The following is a 23,862-nucleotide window of genomic DNA, read 5'->3' as shown; positions in this document are numbered from 1 at the left end:
AAATCAAAATACCAGAATTGACGAAGGAGGATTAGCCACATTCGGATCATTGCAGAAACAATCCTGGTTGTTCTAAAGAGGGATTATTCTGAGATGAGTGTATTTTTTTTATTTTATGTTTTTTTCTACCTCTTTACATGTAAATAAGTTGCACTATTTACATAATAATTTTGCTTTAAAAAGGGTCAGCTCTGTTGTGGTTTCCTTTTAAATGACCCCAGTTTATTTGATGACACTGTAAGCAACTAAGCTTTTGATTACATTATATTAATAGTGATCAAAGAGATGTGCTTTTTGAAGTGACAGATCAATGCTAGGTTATTCTGAAAAGATCCCAAACATTGCTGATTGTTCTCTTTGTTCTTTTCTACATGAGTCTAACGACAGTGCATTTGTCACAGCTATGCACAGCACAGCACAGAAAAAGTGCATTTTCCTATAGTATGCATACATTAATTGAATACAAGAAAAAGCAGAGTAAGATGAACTGTGGCTCCTAAAATGTGACAATATGTTACAATGAGATCTCTGGATTCCATATAACTGCTAGAAGACATCTTTTTAATTTTCGAGGTTCCAATGATGTTTGTAGAAGTGATTCCACAATGTAATAGCTTATATATAGGAAATATATGGTATCTGTTGTTAAGTTCTTTGTACCGAGTAAGTGGTGTTAATGTCTCCCATAGATAGCAATGGTAGCCATTAGCCACTACTTATTGGCCAGCTTTAAGTAGGGACAGCCAGTAGCTCCCTGTCTCTAGCGCTGAAATTTTGCAGTTGTTAAATAGCTGTTACTCACTAACAGTAGGAACAGACACTTTAGGCCAAGCATGTCAAACTCAAAGTCTGGCAAGGGCCAAATAAACAAGGTTTAAGTTTAAGTTTATGTGGGCCGGAAAAAAACCAAATATGTAAATTTTCATATAAACTTAGGTTTATTTTGAAAAGTACAGTATTAAAAAAAAACCTGCAACCCCTTCTACTAAACCCTAGTCCCCCCCTCGTCTACTAAATCCCAGAACCCCCCTCGTCTACTAAATCTTAGTCCCCCTTTGTCTACTAAATCCCAGTCCCCCGTCTACTAAACCCCTGCCCCTGTGGAGGACGGCGAGACCCCAACCAAGCTGCGGCGGTTTGTGGGATCTACAGTGGTTATGGTGTTCCAGTACAGTGCTTATGGTGCTTGCAAGTACTAGGAAGCAGTGATTGACGGAGGTGTGCCAATTTTTTGCCTCTAAAGCTGCCATGTTGTGCCTAATTTATTAATTTAGAAAATATGCATTAAAAGTGGGTCTTGAAAAATTATCGTTTTCAAAAGTGGGTCTCGGCCCATAAAGGTTTGGGAAGCCCTGCTCTAGGCATTTGATTACAATGCAAATTGGGAATTAAAGTCCTTGACATTGCATGCTATGGCTGTGCCAAGGCAGCCTTGCATGTGATTTACAGTTGGTTTGTTAATTGGGTTTAAGTGTATGTGCAGATGTCGTTTATCGAGCACGTTTTGTATTATGTATGGGTGTGTATGCACCTATGTGTATTTATGTTGTATCTCAAAGCTGGCATTCATTTTTGCTCTCTTTATTTACAGACCTAACCCAACTGTCGGTTCTGGAAAACTTCAACGGACTTTGCGTTAGGTAGTTGGGGTTAAGTACGTCTTTTTGTCCCCGACCACAAATTTTCAGGCCGTTAGGCCTTCAGTTGTGGGAGGGGTTAGTCTGGATTTAAAAATGCTAGCGGCTCATACTGGTGAACGAGACCCCACCCTCTTCACCTTTACAAATTAATAATATTATTCTTCAGGTAGGCCCTCCTTATTTATAGGCAAACTTCAACCACCTTTGCCTTAGGCAGTTTGGGCCAAGTATTGCTTTTTGTCCCTGACCACAGCTAACTTTTAGTTACATTTTGATTATGCAAAAATTTGACACACAACAGCTTTATGTTAAAGAATATTGTGTTTTAAAGTAAGTACTTTTTAAATGGATAACAGCTAGTCTGGAAAGGATTGCGTCCTGTTACTGCTAGGACGTTGTTGCTTCTGAATGCATGTATTGTTTTCATCTGCACAGTATCTCAGCAGGGAGTGCTTTTCTAAAGGGCCAGTAATGGGTATTGTTGTTTGCTCCCTCGATGCCTCAAGGACACACTGGAGCTGTGTAAAGATCTCTAAAGATACAATGTGATTAGTGTCTTATTTGTCACAAGTGAGGTTCTATATTATTAATACAGTTTCCTTATTTATTTTGGAAATTAAATCAACGTGTTTGTATATGGAGAAAAGTTTAACGGAGTTGTTTTGTTTGCGTTTGTATCTATCTACACATTCATGTGAGTCATGAAATATTAAAGGGTGTAAATAAATATGCATCAGTCTTGGACCTGTTTTATTTTAAAACAATCTTCATTGAAAACAAAGTTGCTTAGACTGGATATTGTAATTTTTTCAACTTGTAGACTGTAAGTTTCTGTATCTTGAGTGCTTATGCATTGCAGATAAAGTTGAATTTTAAAGATGAGTTTTAAGTGTGCAGAAAAAAATGCACTTGTACACAAACAGAACAGCACTACTCATTTCCCTGCCTTTTCCTTCTTCAAAACAGCATTTCTCTAGCACTATTCCTGCCTCTTCGCCTCTCATTCATGCCTACTGCCCTTTCCCTCAAAGGGACACTCCACAGCCCAAATACAAAATAAATAAGAATCACTGTTTAGTAGATATACCCAAAATGAAAACTTGCATGCATTTAATTATGCATATTTTCTTTGGCGTTCTAATTAAAAACAGCTTGTAAAAACTGCAGATCTCTTGTCTGCTGCCTTTACAAACCCTCCTATTCTAACCCCACCCAGACTTTCTGTGGCTGTCCAATCACAGACTTCCCAATGCAGCTCAATGAAAAATATTTGCAAGGCAGGTGCTCTGGACAATTGCTGCCTCTCGAGTTCAGTGCAAATAAGCTAACCAAACCAGGAAGTAACAGGTTGAAAAGCCAGGGGGTGTAAGCAGTATAATTTATAAATGTGTCAATTTCTATTGAAATCTGCGCTACATACAAAATGTAAAAAGAGGACACACTCTCAGCAAGCTAAAGTGCCTTAAGGATCGGGAGTGTCCCTTTAATGGCCTGTAGAGAGATGAACTGGAACTAAATACCTTCTTCTGGAAGTCAAGTTAAAGGATTTGTCAGAGTGGAGGGCAGAATTAAAGACTGGTGAACTCAGTAGTCCCTTCATATTCAATTGAGCCTTAACAATAAAATATATAAATTTAATGGTGCTTCATGGTGGAATCAGTCACATTTTTAATGCATCAAATTCAAAATATGCAAAAATACATTTCAATTATTAAAAAAAAAACTCAAATAAAATGTTATTGTTGGGGGAGTTTTGGGGTTTGTAACTTCCTTCATCAAGCTCTGCCAGTACAAGGAAATAGCGTACAATGCCTATAGCAAGATGTCAGGGTATATATTTCAGCACTTGGCAGCAGTCCAATTGATAGACTAATTTGAATTATTATTATTAGCTTTTATATTTGAAGTAATATATATATATATATATATATATATATATATATATATATATATATATATATACTTAAAACAGCCTGATTTCGAAGGTGGTGGCTTGTATTTACAGTAGACACATGCTGTGTAAGAAACTGGGAACCCAGGCTTTCCCCTTTTTAATGTCTTAAAATAAGGGTGTGTGGGCGAATAGCTGCAACAATTTTGGCAAATTGCTAAGTAGCTTGTAAGCAACTGTTTCCATCAGGGAACTTATTTACACACTAGCTCTAGCATATAGAGGAAGCATGAGTTGTTATGGCACTTTTAATGTCCTTTAACAGTGAGTTAAACTGAAGAGTTACTATTGCAAGATTCACTGGCTTGCTGCATCATATGTGGGGCCTATTTTATGCCAGCCAGTGTGTGAATGTAGGATACAATAATCATTACATTAGTGCTACATATGTCCATGTAATTGGGCCAAAATAGGTGAAATTTAATTACCAGACATTCACACTTTATTCACTAAACTCTGTAGTGTCGATAACAGAAACCCAAATGGTAGAATAAGAGCTAAAATAGCCAGATTGTGATTATAGCTTTGGGGAATTTTTGCAGATCAGATGTTTACCATAATTTTGCAATTGATATTTCACAGATATAATTTGGAGATTAGTGAATAACGCATGATACATTATCTGATCCCTGGAAATTGGCCACCTAACCTTTCATTCCCTGTAACAATATTTTTAACTCTGTGGTTAATGTTTGGTATATGCACATTCCAATTCCCAGCATGCTGTGTAAGCAAGGTAGCACTTCCTTGAGATCATTAGACAATGATAATTTGCTGAGAGCACAGATACTTATTGTTGTCTTTCAGACCCCTCTTCCCTAATACTGCACCCACCCACCCATACTCTACTGGGTGTCCTGCCCCCTCCCTCTTTGTTTGCTTTGAAACTTCCAGCTTGATCTTTCGAGTTGCAGCTCTTAGACCGAACCACTCATCTAACAGGGGTGGGTGATCTCATCCCATTCCCACTAAAACGCCCTAAGCTCTTGCCTGACACGCAGCAATTAATGGGCAGCATTTCTATGTGTAACACACACCTTCTAAGATTTACGACGATCTGGAGGAAATTATAGCTAAATATAACATACTGCTTGATGACCTAACTCCCCCCTGTCTCTGGATGTATCGCACCGCTGCAAGGTTTCCCATAGGGAGTTTACACTTAGCAGAGGAGGCATAGTGCAGGCTGCCCAGTGACTGGGAACAAGGTGCATGATATCCAGACCACCCCACTGCTGCTTAGCTTCTGCCACAGCCTGGAGCCTGCTGACACAGAACTTAATGCAGGGGGAGCAGCACACTGACCAGGATTTGTAATACTACTTCTTATCACTTTGTCTCATGCAACCCAAAAGTGCAGGGATGCCTATGAGAGTAGACAGGCTATTTCATCATCACCATCATCATCATCCTCCTCCTGCCTATCAGCAGCCCTCTAATCATCACCCCAGCAAAAATCTCTCAGCATGGCTAGGGGTAAGTATCTCATAGCCCAATGTAGGGAGTGCATAGGTGGGTGGGGGAAGGGTGAGGTGCTGGAGCATCCTCTTGCATGCTGATTATATAATTCATGTCAAGTGCAAGGGGAGGGGGTGTTACTGCGAAGTTTTAGGGCAGTTCTATACTGTGCATATGCTGAAACTTTTCTTAGAACTTTTTTTTGTAATATAATGTAACTGTGTTACTGTCTTGTATAGACGTTCATAGCTTGTATTTGCTTCTTTATTGTTATTGAGGATGCTGAAAATAATAATAGCACTTATAAAGTCTGCTAAGGAAAGCTGGCATCATATCCAGAGTTGTGAATGTCAGGCTAGAGGCCACTGCAGTGCAGTGTGTTTATTAATGCATAATTTACTGGCCAGGAATGCAGATCTGGTTCCTCAGGTAGAGAGACACTGATACCAACTTCTCAGGGATGCTATGCTCTCACCTTTACTCATTTATACAATGTTTTACTCACACAATGCCTTGACATTTCTGTTGTTTTCTACTATGTTTTGGAGAGCATTTATAATATATGAGGCAAAAACAATTAAATAGCGTTGGCAATGACAGCGGCTTTTCTGATTGGGAATTCAGTGAGTCAGAGGGTTCAGGGAGTTTATACAGGTGGAAAATTTTATATTCTCTGAAAAGTATACTTGTGGACAACTATATGAGAAGGTTGCTAATGCCAGTTCCTGTTATTGGGGTGATGTGGAAAGTAAAATGCTGGAGGTGAAAAGGAGTTTATGGCTGATACAGACAGGTGGAGAACACATAATGTGTTAGAGTTTAAAACAAGTGCAGTTTTTAAGAAATTCAAGGAGTTCCTAAACTTTTTTTGAACCAAGGCGCACACTTATTTGTACCGTCATCATCTGCTCATAAAAGTCACATTTGTTTGAATCCTTACTAGATGTATATATGTCTAGCCAAATTGCCTTATTAATTTATTGCCAAATAGGGATTCAGTTTGTAATTATTATGATTATAAAGAGCCAACAAATTCCACAGCGCTGTACAATGGGATGTTAGCGTTAAAGAAACACTATATGTATTCCTAACGCTATAGAGCCCTAGTCACCGTTTAAGTGACTAGGGCCCCATTTTGCAGCAAATAAATGGTTACTTAACCATTCATTCGATTACCTTAATCCAGTGCCAGGCTCCCTCGGCACTGGTGACCTCTCTTCCTCCATCAACGTCAGCTTCCGTGTGGAGCCGAATGCGCATGCGCGGCCAGAGGCGTGTGCGCATTCAAACCTGCACTTAGGAATGTATTACTCAGTGCTTTCCTATGGTGATCTTTTTTGACGCTGGACTCCGTCAGGACGTACAGCATCAAATAAGTCCAATGTCTCCAGGGAGACAGCCACTAGAGGCTGGATTAACCCTGCAGTGTAAACATAGGAGTTTCTCTGAAACTGCTCTGTTTTCAGCTGCAGGGTTAAAACTAGGGGGACCTGGCACCCACACCATTTCATTGAGCTGAAGTGGTCTGGGTGACTATAGTGGTCCTTCAAGTAGGAATGCATTCATTTAGCCTGTTACAGACCTAAGGTTAAAAGGACTCTCCAGTCAAGCCTCTTTACTCACCTGGTTCCAGCGCCAGGAGCCTCGTGAAGCCGCGCCCCCTATTTCGTCAAAATGACGAAATAGGCGGGCGCGAGCAGGGAGCAGGGAGCAATCAGACGCTTCCACACATGCGCACATACTTCAGAGGGCGGCATTCATGCCGCCCTCTGAAGTCCTGAGCGCACTACTGCGCATGCGCGTGGTGTGCGCGGCCGCGAGCTGAGCTGACTGACAGCTCAGCTCGCGGTCTTTGCCCGCCCCCCCCCCCCTCTGCTGACAGGCTGGACAGAGAAGGCGCGCACACCACAGTGCCTTCTCTCTCCTGCACACGTCAGACGTATTTTAATACGCCTGACGTGTATAGGGCCTTTTTAGGGCCCTGCATGATAGGAAGTTCCTCTGGTGGCCGTCTGAGTGACGGCCACTGGAGGTATTCCTATCAATCAATGTAAACACTGTATTTTCTCTGAAAATACAGTGTTTACATTAGATTGCCTGCAGGGAGCTATAGATCTCACCTGAACAACTACATTAAGCTGTAGTTGTTCAGGTGACTATAGTGTCCCTTTAATGTGCTTGTCGCACATTGGTTGTCATTGCCAGCTCACACTGGTTGAAAACATCTAATGTACATTATGCAGTTTAGTCAATAAACTGTAGAAAATTGGAATTCGAATAGCACAATTGAGGCTCATCTAATTCAACTGTGACTACAGCTGAAGTAAATAAAAATGTATTTCTGGTTTCATGTGTGCAAACCAAATAGTGATGAGATGTATATATTTATAGCTATAGAACTAACAAATCAGTCAGCACAGGAAAAAGTACAAACATGGCCAGTAAAATTGCAAGCACATGCAATGTTGGGGTATATAATATTCACTAGCACATGAAATACATTAGTGTATAAATAGTTGAATCCGATTGTGTTTTGCAAATATTGTGTGAACAACCGGGACGCAACTTGTTCCACGATACTATTTCTTATTGCAAAAACCTTGTTGTAGCTTTAAGCCTGCCTGGACATTCTAGACACTTAAAGCACTTTAGCTTGATGAATTTATTTAGTAAAGAGAATGTCCTCCCTTTCCCCCCCCACCCCTTTTTTTCATTTTACAAACGAGTAACAACCCCTGGATGTTTGGCCAAGGTAACATCCTCAGGATGTACTTGAAAACTAGAGTAATCTGAATGTACCTTTCCTGGTTAACCCTTTAAGACCGGAGGGCGTACAATTACGCCCTATTTTAAGCTGCTCTAAACGCCGCCGGGCGTAATTGTACGCCCTCCGGTCTTTTCTTACTAACCCGGTCGCAGGCGATCCCACACCGGCGATCGCGGTTGGGGGGACTCCCAGGGAGCCCCCCGCGGCAGATCCTCCCTCCTGGGAGCCCTCCGGCCATGTGAGAGTGAGGTCCTTGCGAGGACCTCACAATCACATGGCCGGAATAGCTGGCTCAGGCATTGCCAGCAGGGGGACTAACTGTAATGAAAGTCCCCCTGCTGGCGGGAAATTAAATTAAAATAAGTTTAAAAAAATATATACTTAGATAGAGATATATATATATATATATATATATATATATATATACACACACCCACATGCACTGTCTAGGTGTATTTTACTATTAATATATATATATATATTAATATCAAATTACACGTAGACTGATACTGATTAAATATATATATATATATATATATATATAATATAAAAAATATGTAAATACGTAAAAAAATAAAATTAAAAAAATAATTAAAAATAAATTACTAAAAAATATATAGATGTGTTATTTCGTTCTAACTGTATTTTGATATTAATATTTATATCAAAATACACGTAGAACGAAATTATATATCTATATACATAAATATATACGTATATATCACTATATATATATATATATATATAAATAAAAAAATTATATATATTTGTGGTCGTGGCAATATAGCCGTATATGGAATCATAGCATATAATAACATGAATACCAATTAGTTGGAATTAGTCGGTTATGGTGTGCCGAAATCGACAGAGCAGTAGGCCTATAAAAAGTGGTTACATATATTAATTCTACACATATATTGATGTAATATTTTTACATAATTAGGTATCCTAATTAATTACAATTAGCCGGACCTGCCTGACAACCCATGCCGAAAGTATAGGGAATTTAATTTGCTAGCACTATATTTAACCCTATAACTTTCCAAGACACCATAAAACCTGTACATGGGGGGTACTGTTTTACTCGGGAGACTTCGCTGAACACAAATATTAGTGTTTCAAAACAGTAAAATGTATTAAAACGATGATATTGCCAGTAAAAGTGAAGTTTTTTGCATTTTTCACGCACAAACAGCACTTACACGGACGATATTATTGCTGTGATACTTTTTACTGTTTTGAAACACAAATATTTGTGTTCAGCGAAGTCTCCGAGTACACATTAAAATTCGCCAGATTGCTTACATTGCCTTTGTGACCCTATGGTAGCCCAAGATGGCATACCATTTGCAATAGTAGACAACCCAAGGTATTGCAAGTGGGGTATGTCCAGTCTTTTTTAGTAGCTACTTAGTCACAAACACTGGCCAAAATTGGCGGTTTTTGCATTTTTCACACACACAAACAAATACTAACGCTAACTTTGGCCAGTGTTTGTGACCAAATGGCTACTAAAAAAGACTGGACATACCGCATTTGCAATACCTTGGGTTGTCTACTATTGCAAACGGTATGCCATTATGGGTGTAAATTTATTTCCTGGGCTACTATACAGTCTCAAAGGCAACGTAACTAATCTGGCGAATTTCAATTTCAAATGTAACACGCTATATTTGACCCTGTAACTTCCCCAAACACCATACAACCTGTACATAGGGGGTACTGTTTTACACGTAAGACTTTGCTGAATACAAATATGTGCATTTTATTGCAGTAAAAGCAAACCGTATTATGACATTGACAGTTAAAATGTCATGTAGAACTAAAAAAATAACAACATTTCTTATTTTCTCCCATTTTTTTCATATTAAATTATGTTTCATAGTTAAATATTTGATATTAAATGATATATTAAATGAAAACCCTGTTTCCCCTGAATAAAATGATATATAATAAGTGTGGGTGCATTTAATATGAAATAGGTGAATTACGGTTGGACAGACATATAGCGCAAATGCCAGGTTTTTTTGTACATTTGGCTCAGTCCTTAAGGGGTTAAATACGTTGTTGTTGTTGTTGTTGTTATTAGATCACTATAGGCACCCAGACCGCTTCAGCTCAATGAAGTGGTCTGGCTTCCAGGTCCCTATAGTTTTAACACTGCAGCTGAAACTGCTATGTTTCACTGAGGGTTAATCCAGCCTCTAGTGGCTGTCTCACTGACAGCCACTAGAGGAGCTTCCGCAATTCTCACTGTGCAAATCACAGTGAGAAGACACTGGACGTCCATAGGAAAGCATTGAGTAATGCTTTCATATGGGCTGTTTAAATACATGCGTGGCTCTTGCCGTGCATGCGCATTTGGATATGACATCGACAGGGGGTGGAGAGTTTTCCAGCACAGAGGGAGCCTGGCGCTGGAGAAAGGTAAGTGGCTGAAGGGGGTTTAACCCTTTCAGCCCAGCGGGAGGGGGGCCCTGAGGGTGTGTGGGGGGGGGGGACACCTAATGACCCTATAGTGCCAGGAAAACTAGTTTATTTTCCTGGCACTATAGTGCTCCTTTAAGTGCAGATTTTAATAGATATTGGAACTTTTGTAAATTAAACTTGTTGTACCCCCTGGCTGCCAATAAGAGAAACGCTCCTGTTTGTTTAGTTCGGTGGAGCTATACTCAAAAGGCAGCAATTGCAGAGATCACCTGCCTTACAAAGACTTCACATTGAGCTGCATTTCGGAAGTCTGTGATCAGACAGACAAATAAAATCTGGACTGGGAAAGGAGCGGATTTTTAAAGACAGCAAACTAGAGAATTGCAGCTTTTGCAAGCTGTTTTAGACATACCCCCAATTAAAAAATGCATAATTAAATGAATGCATGTTTTCATTGGGGGTATATCTACTAAATGGTGATTTGTTTATTCGGGCAGCGGAGTCTACCTTTAATATATGTATATACCACATCAAGGATAATGCAACATTTATGTTCTCTTTCTTTTTTTCCTCTCTGCTGGGTGTCATTTGTCAATGTAATGGATGCAGGCTCTTTGGATCGCACACACTCATTTAAAGTAACACTCTAACATTAAAAATAATGATATCTACTTTAAATGTTGGAGTGTTATTCTATAGATTTTGCCCCCACCCATTTTGTATCTAAAAAAGTAAAGAAAATGGCTATAGAACATTTTTTTTATTCCAGCGCCAGGTCAGTCTCTACAGAGCAGCCATTTTGCTTCCGTTTGTCTAGTCCATTGGAGACATAGGGCACATGCATGGCAATTGCCGCACTCAGCAAACTCAGTCCTTCTCTATGAGAAGCATTACGAGGGTTTGGTTTAATCATTCTGTGTTTGATAATGCCAAACAAAAGCTCTTTCTGAAAAAAAACCTCTAGTGGCTGACAGTCGCTAGAGGTGTTGTTTTGTACAAATTTTAAACGTTATTTTTTTTTTTAAATTGCAATGCTTTACATTGTCCGAAAAGAGGGACAGCATCTGTGCACCACAACAACATAATACAGATGGTCTATTTAATGTAAACTTACAGTGAATTACTCAATTCCAAAAGAAAATCAATACTAACCTTAAGTAGTTCCTTTGTACCTATTTCTTATCAAAATGATGGTATCTTACAGCATTAGCTATGAGAGTCTGTCATCATGCTGACAGCTGCCTTACCAGCAAACACTGCAGACTGGCCGAGATGCATATTGATGCTATAATGGCCATTTGGCAGGTGGTGAAGTAAAACTGCATCTGCACACTGTTGTTTCTACTTAGTAAGTCTGAATCTAAACTAAAAATGAACATTGCATTAATTTGACATGCTCCTTGTTTGTTAATTTACTATAAGATGTTTACCAAGTTACACACTGACAGGGTTATTTGCTAAAGTGAGAATTCCTATTGAATTCTAATGAATTTCAAGTCTAAGGCTAGAGTAGCCAAACTGAAAGCATTGTTGGCTATTGTGACCTTAAAGAGACACTATAGGCACCCAGACTACCTCATCTCATTGATGTGGTCTGGGTGAAGTACCGCTGTCCCCTTTACCATGCAATGTAAAACACAGCAGTTCCAGATAAACTGCAATGTTTACATTCCACGGTTAAGATAACCTCTAGTGACGGTCTTCCAGACAGCCACTAGAAGCACTTCCTTGACTCAAATTAAGTTTAACTTTGTGAAGTAATGTTGGACATCCTCGCACTTTGCATGAGGGCAACTAACTTCTTCAAATTCAAAAGTAGGAAAGCATTGATTAAATCTTTCCTATGGGGAAGCTGTAATATGTGTGCTGTGCTTGCATTACGTGGTCTAGTAACAATATCTGGGTCCTGTGCTGCTTTAGGTCTCTGATATCCCCAGAACTGGGAACTATCCCCAGAAAAGGAATGTAAGCTCATCATCTGCAAACTATAACCAAGACATTCAGCCGAATGTGCAGAATGCTGTTGAAGTGTGGCTACCCAGCCTAGTTGCTGTCTATTTTCAAATATAGTGGCACTGACTGGTGTGCCCTACCACAGGTCCCACATGCACTGCTCCCAAAGTTGAAATATATGTATTAATTGATGATGCAATACAGAAAAAAAAAAATACAGTCTACACCATAAATTAATTAGCACATTATTAACGGGGAAAAAACCTTGGCAGTTTTATGATACAAAAAAAGAATTGATAGTTGCATATTCTGTTGATGGTAAGTAACTTGAAAACCTTCAGCTGGTTTAGGGGCTTAGTTTAAAACCCGTTAAACCGTTTGCAAAGCAAAATATTGACATTCTAGTAGACAGTGTGGTTTTAATGACTTTCACGTATTTGAGATTACTAATCGAATAAACATTTAAAGTCAAGGATTTTTCTTGGGTGTGATATAGACATAAAAAACCAGTGTGAAGGAAGGTTCATAGCTGGTGCATTGCCAAGCCCCTGTTAAATAGCAGATCCTTTGTGCAAGCTTGTTATGGAAATCTCGGTGGGTGCAAGCAATGTCTTTGGAATTCTTCTGAAGCACAAGCCTTTATTATGTTACTCTACGCCATGCATACATAATCCCTCGCACAAATACATATGTTTGATTCCTGAAAATATTCCGGAAACATAATTTCCCCTCATGTAGTGGAATATTCATAATGTTTTTGTTCCTTATAAGCAGTGCCTGTTGACAGTGTGGATTGATCATGAATCACATTGTCTACAATAACAGGATTTTCCATGATGTTGTGAGCCAAAGGCACTCGTGTACATGGACATCAGGGTATGATCATTTATTGTTTACTGAGACAGAAACATTTACTACACTGGTGTAATGTGCTAAATAAGAAGCAATCACATGCAAACAGATGCCTTACAACGTTAAATCCTTTATTCCAGAAGAGCACCTGCGTTGATACATGCAGCTATATGTACCTAGAACTGACACTTTTTATGACACATGCTGCCAAGCATGGCTATAATCTTCCATGCCATTTTGTACCGCCTGCATGTTTGGTCATGAAGGCACTGGCCATAGGCATGTGCAAAGTGTGTGTCCAGGCCTCTGTTTGTTTCTATGGACACTTTTGTCTGAGACTGTTAAATGCATCTCAACGAGTTGATGCTTATTGTAACAGCATTGTGTTTTGCTGTGCATGCACAATAGCCTATTAATGCTTTCCTACTGGAAAGCATTGGATTGGCTGAAATCAAGATTGATGATCTCATCCAAGCAGGTGGGGCCAGCAGAGGAGAGACTGTTGTGGTGGTGGAGAAAAGGCGCGCTAAAATACAATCTGAGAAGGGCTGTCCACCTAAACAGCCACTCCAGTACCATAGTACATGTTTGTATTCCTAACACAATAGTATTCCTTTTAATTACGCTCTGTAGAATATAGTCAGCTCTGTAGCCTTTACATGTCCTGTTGCTTTACATGTCCTGCTAAAGAAGGACATAAAGAGGACACAAATATTTCATACATGTTTATAACCGATCAGTAATCAGAATCTAAACACATTCAGTCAGTATAGAATATGACTCCTGCTTACTGGTAGCTTGTAAATAAAAAAATGTATGTGTAATATTATACATATTATTTAAACATGCAATAGAGTTCAAATTCGCAAAACTGTGTGACGTGGAATGATAATGTATTTTACACGTCTGCGCCTTCTTACAAATTAGTTGACTAGTATCCATCCTGGGTAAAGAAGGATGACAGTCTCAGGACTCTTCCAGAGTTTATTATCCAGATTATATTTTAGTTATGCACTGTGCCATTCTACTGTAGTGTATGAAAGGTACTCTGTCATCCTCTAAGAGTGTGGATTATAGTTGGAATTGAGCAATATCCATATTATCCTTAAAGCATTGTCAGTATAGATATAAAGATGTTCTCATCAGCTTGAGTAGACACCCATCTTGTAAGTAGTCTCTTATCTTGTATTAAATTATCTTTTTACCTTCTCTCTCTTTTCATTTTATGTTATTGAATAGGATTATTATACATATTTATTGCTGCTAGATTTATTTATTTAAAAAAAATGTATTTAGACTTCTATTGAGCACTGGGCTGCTGGATCTTACACTTTTCAGACACCTAGTTTGTACATGGATAAAAGTATGTCAGGAATGAATTGTGTCCTCATTGAGGCTGAGGCTGAGGCCGAGGTGTTAGTGAATGCATGTATTGTTTTTGGCTACACAGTGTCGCAGTGGGGAGTGCTCCATTAAAGAGCCAGTGTTGGTTACTATTATTGTGTCCTCTGGATACCATGCCCTTTATGTCAAACACTGTCTATGTACAAATCTCATGCACACTCAAAAACAGCAAAAGCAGATGTAAGTTTCACAAACTATTTTTATTTGATAAAATGTATTCTCTGGATTTATACATATTCTCAGAGGAAAGGGTAAAAAATGTGACAAATGTGAAAGAAATTTTAACAAAAATAGAAAAAAGAAAAATATACTCTATTAACCCCTTAAGACCGCAGGACGTACTATGACGTCCTTATTTTGGTGGCTCTAAAAGCCGCAGGACGTCATAGTACGTCCTGCGATCTTATGTACTTACCCGGTCGCCGGCGATCCCACGCCGGCGATCGCGGTATGGGGGACTTACCTGGGAGCCCAGGGAGTCCCCCTGCGTCCTCTTCAGCCGCCCAGGGCCATGTGATCGCGAGGTCCTTGCGAGGACCCCGCGATCACATGGACGGCATAGCCGTCCAAGGCATTGCCAGCAGGGGGAGTGCCTGTAATGACAGGTACTCCCCCTGCTGTCTGAAAAAAAAATTAAAAATGTTAAAACAGTGTAAAAATAAATTATATATACTTAGATCATATATATATTTATTATATATATGATCTAACTATATATATACACACATATACACACATACACATAAATATGCATACACTGTCTACGTGTATTTTAATATTAATATATACATAATTATATATATATATTAATATCAAAATACACGTACAATGATATTGATTAAATATATATATATAATTTTCATTATATATATATATTTATATATAATAAAAAATAAATAAATATATAAATACGTTAAAAAAATAAATAAAAAAATAATAAAAAAATAATAAAAAAAAAATAGATAAAAAATATATAAACATGCGTAATTTTGTTCTAACTGTATTTTAAAATTAATATATATATAGATATCAAAATACATGTAGAACGAAATAATATATATATCTATATACATAAGTATATATACATATATATACACACATATATATATACACACACATATATATATAATAATTCTACGCATATATTTATGTAATAATTTTACATAATTAGGTCATTTTATTAATTACAATTTGCAGGACCTGCCTGCCAACCCAGGCCAAAAGTTCAGGGAATTACATTGTCTAGCACTATATTTAACTCTGTAACTTTCCAAGACACCATGAAACCTGTACATGGGGGGTACTGTTTTACTCGGAAGACTTCGCTGAACACAAATATTAGTGTTTCAAAACAGTAAAATATATTACAACGACGATATCGTCAGTGACAGTGACATTTTTTGCATTTTTCACACACAAATGGCACTTACACTGACGATATAATTGTTGTGATACGTTTTACTGTTTTGAAACACTAATATTTGTGTTCAGCGAAGTCTCCTGAGTATAACAGTACCCCTCATGTACAGGTTTTATGGTGTTTTCAAAAGTTACAGAGTCAAATATAAGGTTTGCGTTTCAGTTTTTTCACATTAAAATTCGCCAGGTTGCCTTTGAGACCGTATGGTAGCCCAGGAATGAAAATTATCCCCATGATGGCATACCATTTGCAATAGTAGACAACCCAGGGTATTGCAAATAGGGTATGTTCAGTTTTTTTAGTAGCCACTTAGTCACAAACACTGGCCAAAATTTGCGTTCAAATTAGTTTTTTGCATTTTCAAATATTAACACTAACTTTGGCCAGTGTTTGTGACCAAGTGGCTACTAAAAAAGACTGGACATACTCAATTTGCAATACCTTAGGTTGTCTACTTTTGCAAATGGTATGCCATCATGGGGGTAATTCTTATTTCTGGGCTACCATATGGTCTCAAAGGCAACGTAACCAATCTGGCGAATTTCAATGTAAAAAAACTGAAATATGTAACACGCTATATTTGACCCTGTAACTTCCCAAAACACCATAAAACCTGAACATAGGGGGTACTGTTTTACACGCGAGACATCGCTGAATACAAATGTGTGTATTGTATTGCAGTAAAAGCAAACAGTATTATGACATTCAAAGTTAGAATGTCACGTAGAACTAAAAAAATTTAAAAAATTCTTATTTTCTCCCATTTTTAAATATTTTTTTCATATTAAATTATGTTCCATACCTAAATATTTGATGTTAAACGAAAGCCCCGTTTCCCCTGAATAAAATGATATATAATAATGGGGGGTGCATTTAATATGAAAGAGGTGAATTATGGTTGGACAGACATATAGCGCAAATGCCAGGTTTTGTTTACGTTTTTTTGGATCACAACTTGTACATTTGGCTGCGGTCTTAAGGGGTTAAAAAAACAAAACAGGACCGCTGCCCATGAAGGACACTCCTAATCAAAAAATCCTGAGTTAACAAAATTTACCAGTCAAATTGTAGCAATGCCATTACGTGTATTTAGCTAAGTAACTCTTAAGTAACTTTAAGTCTAAATTAAAATCCATCACAGCAATTTAAAAAATAGTAAATCTTCTAATGGAGGTATTCTTCCTTTGGTGTATATAAGGACCTCCAGAAATTATTAGTATAAATAAAATTAAAGAAGGAATATCATTTCTATTTATTGGAGAAGAAGAAACTGCCACAGGTGAAATGTTGTGTAACAAGTACTTTTTATCTCTGAATTATTCTAGTTTTGTAACAAAGTATAAAATGTCCATAAAATGTTTTGGGGGTAGAAACATTGCCAAGGACAAATAAAGAATCTAAAAGCAAATATAGCCTGTTGGAAAATTAAACAAAACCACATTTGCTTAAAGGGACACAATAGTCACCAGAACAATTACAGTTTAATGTATTTGTTCTGGTGAGTATAGTCAGTCCCTGCAGCTTTTTGCAGTAAACATTGTTTTTTTGTGTGTGTTTTTTTTAAAAGAAAAGTCAGTGTTTACGTTACAGCCTAGGTATACCTCCTCTAGCCATTCCTAAGATTGCTACTAGAGGTGCTTCCTGGGGCAATGCTGCATAGTGTCTCCACCCTCTGCACGGAGACTGTGAACTTTCCTCCTAAAGATGCATTGATTCAATGCAACTCTATGAGAAGATGCTGATTGGCCAGGGTCAGAAATACATGTTTGTGTTCCCTACCCTGCAGTGTTCCTATGAAGCAGTTTTGGTGTATAGATCATGCCCCTACAGTCTCTCTGCTCAATTCTACCATTTAGGAGTTAAATCACTTTTGTTTCTGTTTATGACTAGTTCTATTTGTCCTGTTGGGATCTGAAAAGTCTATCCCCACCTTAATAAATGCTAAAAATGTTACATACTCTTTTTCCTGGCACTAGAGTGCCCTGAGGGTGCCCCCACCCTCAGGGTCCCCCTCCCGCCCGGCTCTGGAAAGGGGAAAAGGGGTAAAACTTACCTTTTTCCAGCGCTGGGCGGGGAGCTCTCCTCCTCCTCTCCGCCTCCTCTCCGCGCCGTCGGCTGAATGCGCACGCGCGGCAAGAGCTGCGCGCGCATTCAGCCGGTCACATAGGAAAGCATTTACAATGCTTTCCTATGGACGCTTGCGTGCTCTCACTGTGATTTTCACAGTGAGAATCACGCAAGCGCCTCTAGCGGCTGTCAATGAGACAGCCACTAGAGGATTAGGGGGAAGGCTTAACCAATTTATAAACAAAACTGCTATGTTTATAAAATAAATGGGTTAACCCTAGCTGGACCTGGCACCCAGACCACTTCATTAAGCTGAAGTGGTCTGGGTGCCTAGAGTGGTCCTTTAATAAGCAAAGTTATTCTGTAAACTCCAAATTGTAGTGTGTTAAAACCCAAATGGAAAGTTTCAGACTAAAATAGCCAAAGTCTGAGATTGGTAAGTATTGCTAAGATGGAAATGTTTTTCTATTCCATTATTATTACCGGAATTTTTCAATTCAGATTTTTTACAAAACATTTTTGTCAATCTTTCCTTTAATGAGGTAATATATGGGATGTTACAGAAAGAAACAGGGAGTTTTAGCACGTCATATTTGCAAAGGGAGTGCAATAATACATAAACTCCAGTGTGTGTGAGCCTCATTTTTAAAGTAGAACAATAGAGATCATAGTGTAGTAACAGGAGAGGGAAAGCAAACTTGGAGACTCAGTGGAGTAGTAGACATCATGTAATCATAAGTTATTTTAAGCATATAATAGTGTCACATCTCCCATCTCGATCTAGGAGGCTCACAAGAGCGTAATTCGTGGCACGCTCATTCACATAGCATCTACCAAAAAAGAGATGACTGAACTAGGGATCGACTGCTATTGATTTTTTAGAGTCGATACCGATAATCTGTGAACTTTCAGGCCAATAGCCGATAATTTACCGATATTCTGTTCATTTACCATTTTGAAAAAATAAACTATTTCTACACAAATCTACTGTTAACTGAACATGTTTATTATTTAACTTTTTGCAAATCTTTTTTTATTAAGGTAAATGCACAAAATATACATGCCAGTCAGAATTTTTTTATGTTTTCAAGAATATATATATAAGTGTGTGTGTGTGTGTGTGTGTAGTGGATGCAGTGAGAGTATTTAATTAGTGAATGCAGTGTGTGTTTGTGTAATGTGTTTGTGTAGTGTGTGTGTAGTGGATGCGTAGTGGATCCGGTGTGTGTATATAATTAATACAGAGTGTGTGTATAGTGAATGGTAGTGTTTGGTGTATAGTGAATGTAGTGTGTGTGTGTGTGTGTGTGTGTGTGTGTGTATAGAGTGAATGTATGTAATGTGTGTAAAATGGGGGGGGGGGCTTTTTTATTTTTTATTTTAACTTTACTTTTTTTATTTTATTATTATTATTTTTTAGTTCCCCCTTCCTGTTTCTTACTTGGCCAGGGAGGGGGATATGGCATTCCCTAGTGGTCCGGTGGCATGGACTGTGCAGTGGGGCCCGCAGCAAGCTCTTACCTTCCCTTCAGCTCCCCTGTCTAAATCTCTTAGTCAGCGTGCCGTGCGGAGCGTTGCCATGGTAACCCGTGACAACGCTCTGACGGCCACTGGACTCGCGAGATTTAGACAGGGGAGCTGAAGGGAGCTGCTGGGAAGGTAAGTAAGAGCATGCGGCGGGCCCTCCAGGACAACCGGGATTGTCATGGGCCTGGCGGTCCTGGTCTGCATTATCGGTAATCTGCATTATTGGTAATCTCTATAGGGCGATACTGATATTGCAGAAAATACCGAATATCGCCAGACCGATAGTCGGTCGATCCCTAGACTGAACTCTACAATACCATTTTGCGCTTGGAGTCACAACACAAAAGAACGCAAATGGTGGAAGTTTACAGGGAATTATTGCAAGCCAGACGCCACCTTTGGAACTTCTCACCCATCGACATCTTCGATCGCTTCGACATTCTAAAGATTTATTTTATGCTCATGCGAACAAAGGAATTATACCGTGTACACAGGTCCGTAGGTTGAGGCTGTCTTCGGGGCGGACGTCACCATTCCCGAATAACATCGCTGATGAATTTCGGTCCTTCTACCATTCCTTGTACAATTTGCACGAGCCGAATGACTTGGACATGAATAGATCCGTATTGATTGACCACTACTTGCAGACGTATATTACGAAAACTGTATCTCCTGCAGCGGCAGAGGCACTGGATGGTCCAATCACTGAACAAGAAATATCTGCAGCCCTGAAGGGAACTAGAGTTGGCCAAGCACCTGGCCCTGATGGGTTTTCGGCTGGTTACTATCAGAAATTCTCAGCAGAACTTATACCGCGGTTGACAAAAGCCCTGAACGCTGTAGCGGATGGGGGAGAGTTTGGAGCAGAATCGCTAGCAGCTAAAATTGCGGTCCTGCTTAAGCTGGGAAAGGACCTCAAACACTGCGGCTGCTACCGCCCAATTTAATTGCTCAATTTGGATGCCAAACTCTTTACCAAGGTCCTGGCGACTAGATTGCAGTCTGCTTTGCCACATTTGATCCAAGCGGACCAGAAAGGTTTTATTCCTGGGTGTGAAGCACGGGATAGCACTTTGAAACTCTTTGCTATACAACAGCACGCTAGAAAAATTAAACAATGGATGCTCTTATTGTCAACCGATGCCGAGAAGGCATTTGACCGCGTTAACTGGCTAATTTGATGGCTACACCGAAGAGCATGGGATTGGGTAGGAGATTGCTCAGTTGGGTGGCTGCATTATATAGCAAACTGCGTGCTTCGGTAAGGGTGAATGGAGCTCGAACAGTAGATTTTAGCATTCGCAGTGGAACGCGTCGGGGTTGCCCTCTCTCTCTGATGCTTTTTGCCATGTCCTTAGAACCCCTGCTTCAGGCGCTCTGCCACAATCTGAACGTTCGGGGTTATGCCTTGCAGGGGATTGAACATAATGTCGCTGCTTATGCAGATGACCTCCTCTTCTTTGTGACGATTCAGAGGAATTCGAGAAGCTTGGCATGTTTTCTGGCTTTAAGCTCGATTTGTCATAATGCGAATTGTTGAAGTCGCGTTCCCTGCTAACGACTATGCAGCCCTAGACACTTAATTTCTGTTCCACTGGTGCTATGGTAAAATGAAATAACTAGGAGTCTGGGTGACCACAGATCCGCAAGATCTATATCAATGCAATTTTCTTCCCCTGTTGAAGACGTTACTGGCGGATCTACGGAAATGGTCGTACCCTCATATGAGCTGGCATGGTAGGGTGGCTGTAGTTAAAATGAATGTGCTCCCACCGGTATTATACCTCTTCCAGACACTGGCAACATGTTTCTCCTCTGTGAAGACCGCAGTGATCAGATATGTTTGGCAGGGGGGAACGATCCTGTCTGCCCAGAAGGTTTGGCTTCACCTGATTTTAAAAAACATCATCAAGCCCACTGTTTTGCAACGGATACCTGATTGGCATCTGCTATCCCGCAAAAACAATGGGTAGCTTTGGACAGAAGTGGAATGGGAGATCAGTTGTGTGGTTGGGGGCTCGGAGGTCATGGAGCACAGAGATAAGACGGCACCAGTCTCGCAAATGCTCTACACGCGGTGGGCTGTCCGCGAAATACCACAAGTTTCACCTACGCCTAGTCCCCTCTAACCGGTGTCAAATAATATTAAACTGAGGGGTTACCACCTTCGGCCTGACTACTCTTGGGGTGGAGGCGACCATATCCCTATTCAGAGGGCATTAAGGGATGGACAGCTCCTTGCACTAGATGTATTATTGGGGGGTGGACCGCGAACTCCCTTGATTTCTCTCTGATATAGTCAATTGCAACACTCCGTACATTACCGAAGAGGGATAAGCTGCACAGGAGCCTCACATGGTTTAAAGATCCTTGCTCGTAGGGCTTGGCGATTGAGAAAGCAGTTTCAATGCTTTTATCAAAATCTTCTGGTTGGGAGTAGTTCTGTGAACAGCACGTTACAAAGAGAGTAGGAGGAACTAATAGGTAAATATTTTTTGGCTACACAGTGGGACATGGTGCTATTGTGGCAAAACAAGAGCTCTATATGCTCACAGTGACTGGAAACAAACTATTAATTAATATCACTATGGTACAGGATGCTGACTCTCGTCCACAGGATCATCCCTAGTGTGCCATCCACCTACTAGAGATGCCAGGCTAATAGAGGCACGATGTGGCATATATGGTGGGATTGTTTGGAAATTGCGCCTTATTGGGAGATGGTGAGGGATGCAGTGACTGATATTCTCGTGTATATGTGGCACGTGACTTATAATACTTGAACGGATAGGAGACACATGGGGCTCACGGGGGCTCTCGGCCACCCGGGTAAGGGAACCTTCTTTGATTATTTTCTCTTTGTCTAATACACAATGTCTCTCTCTAAGCTGTCCTCTCTCGCAGGCCTTATTTCTATGATAAGAGTTGGGAAGGATTGAATTTTCCATATGGCACCGGATTACCTATTGTAACACAGGTTGCAGTTACTAATGGGGATCGTTCTGCATCTCATGATACCATAATATTTTCCATTATAATGTGGTTTTGGAAAGCATGTCAGCAGCTATATAAAATCTGACCATATGTCTGTATTTATACAAGTGTATATATTTGTCTACATATATGTATATATTGAGACCTGCGTGCCTACATTTCTTTTCTTCACAACTACAAAAACTCAATAAAAAGAGGAAAAAAAACAAAAACCAAGCATACAATAGTGTTGCTTTAGATAAAAATAAACTAAGGATACCACGGAATCAAGTTGTATGAATTTAAACCGCCGTAAGTGTTACAAGCTGTATAAGCCACTGGGGCCCGTCACATGGATTATCAGATTGCGTCTCTTCCAGGTAGTGTAGTTATGGAGCAGAGAGGCAACTGTTGAGAGAGCAGACCCGGAGGCTCACGTTCATCTAATTCCCACACTGGGCATGAATAGTATTGGAATAAGAAGGCGATCTAGGTCAGCTGCGTAGCGAAGGCAAAGAGGGGTCCCCACCCTGCCCCAGGCCAGTGTGAAGGTGTGCATCCGTGTGCCATGGGCTAGGGTCCTCTGTGAGTCCGAGACCTTCCCCAGATTGGGTGTGACGGAAGGCCCCGGTGTTCTGCCGCCGCCAGCGGTGGGCGGTCTTCCGGTGATGTGGCCAATGCTTCTGGGTCAAACCCCTGGGGCCCTTCGGTCTGGGTATGCGAGCAGTAAGGGCTGTGCGTGAGGGGGGCCCCCGTCCCTCCTCACCTCTCTCAAAAAGTAGGTGTGATGTGGGAGCTGCATGTTTCTGGATCTCACTCCACAATTACGACCAAAAGCTAGCAAAGGCCTATGTGTCCCAGGAGGCAGTAATCTGGATCAATGTTGGCGCCATAGCAGCTGCCATTTCGGGTCGGTGGGAGCCATTAAAGTACTCCACGGGAGCTCTCCTCTCTGTATTAGGGAAGTGAGCCCCCATGTGGGGACCGGGATAACCCCCTCTGATGCAAAGGCCATGTCGAGGCGCTCATGCATTCTTCTGGCGCGATATGCATAACATTTGACCCATCTTCTATTACTTTCTATTACCACTAAAAAGTATAGGGATGAGATTTATAATGCTATGCTTCATTACAGTGAAACTGCAATTTAAAAAAGTACTGCGTGGGTGTTACTATTTGTGCAGCACCCAGCTATGGTCTGTCCTCTGGACTTCAGTGATTTGGCCTGCTTGGATTCGGCACGTGAACGAACATCACTGCGTAAACTTCCTAGCCGGTGTTGGAGACTCTCCATAGCAGCACATGCCCTGTGTTTGCTATGCTTGGTATATCAGAAGGACCGCCTGTGGGGGGGGGGAGTCTTTTCTTCTTTCCCTTGTCAGTCAAATTTTTTTTTTTTTTTTTTTTTTACCCAATCTAT

At 40.1% G+C, this 23,862-nt stretch overlaps 1 protein-coding gene across 3 annotated transcripts in view; it reads left to right on the top strand.

The window, feature by feature from the left end:
- TJP2 (tight junction protein 2) overlaps positions 1-23,862 on the top strand; it is a 124,321-nt gene that overhangs the window by 29,110 nt on the left and 71,349 nt on the right. Inside the window, exon 1 of one of the 3 annotated variants that reach the window (XM_063455060.1) lies at positions 4,749-5,067. The exons of the other annotated variants lie outside the window; for them this stretch is intronic. Within the exon in view, the coding sequence (XP_063311130.1) occupies positions 4,933-5,067 (135 nt within the window). The 5' untranslated portion in view covers positions 4,749-4,932. Of the gene's footprint in view, positions 1-4,748; positions 5,068-23,862 lie in introns of those variants that run through there. 3 annotated transcript variants of the gene reach the window in all.

Source organism: Pelobates fuscus, chromosome 5 (genome assembly GCF_036172605.1).
Source record: "Pelobates fuscus isolate aPelFus1 chromosome 5, aPelFus1.pri, whole genome shotgun sequence".
Classification (NCBI taxonomy): Eukaryota; Metazoa; Chordata; class Amphibia; order Anura; family Pelobatidae; genus Pelobates; species Pelobates fuscus.
The sequence above is the reverse complement of the archived record's forward strand: the minus strand, read 5'-3'. Positions and strand labels throughout refer to the sequence as shown.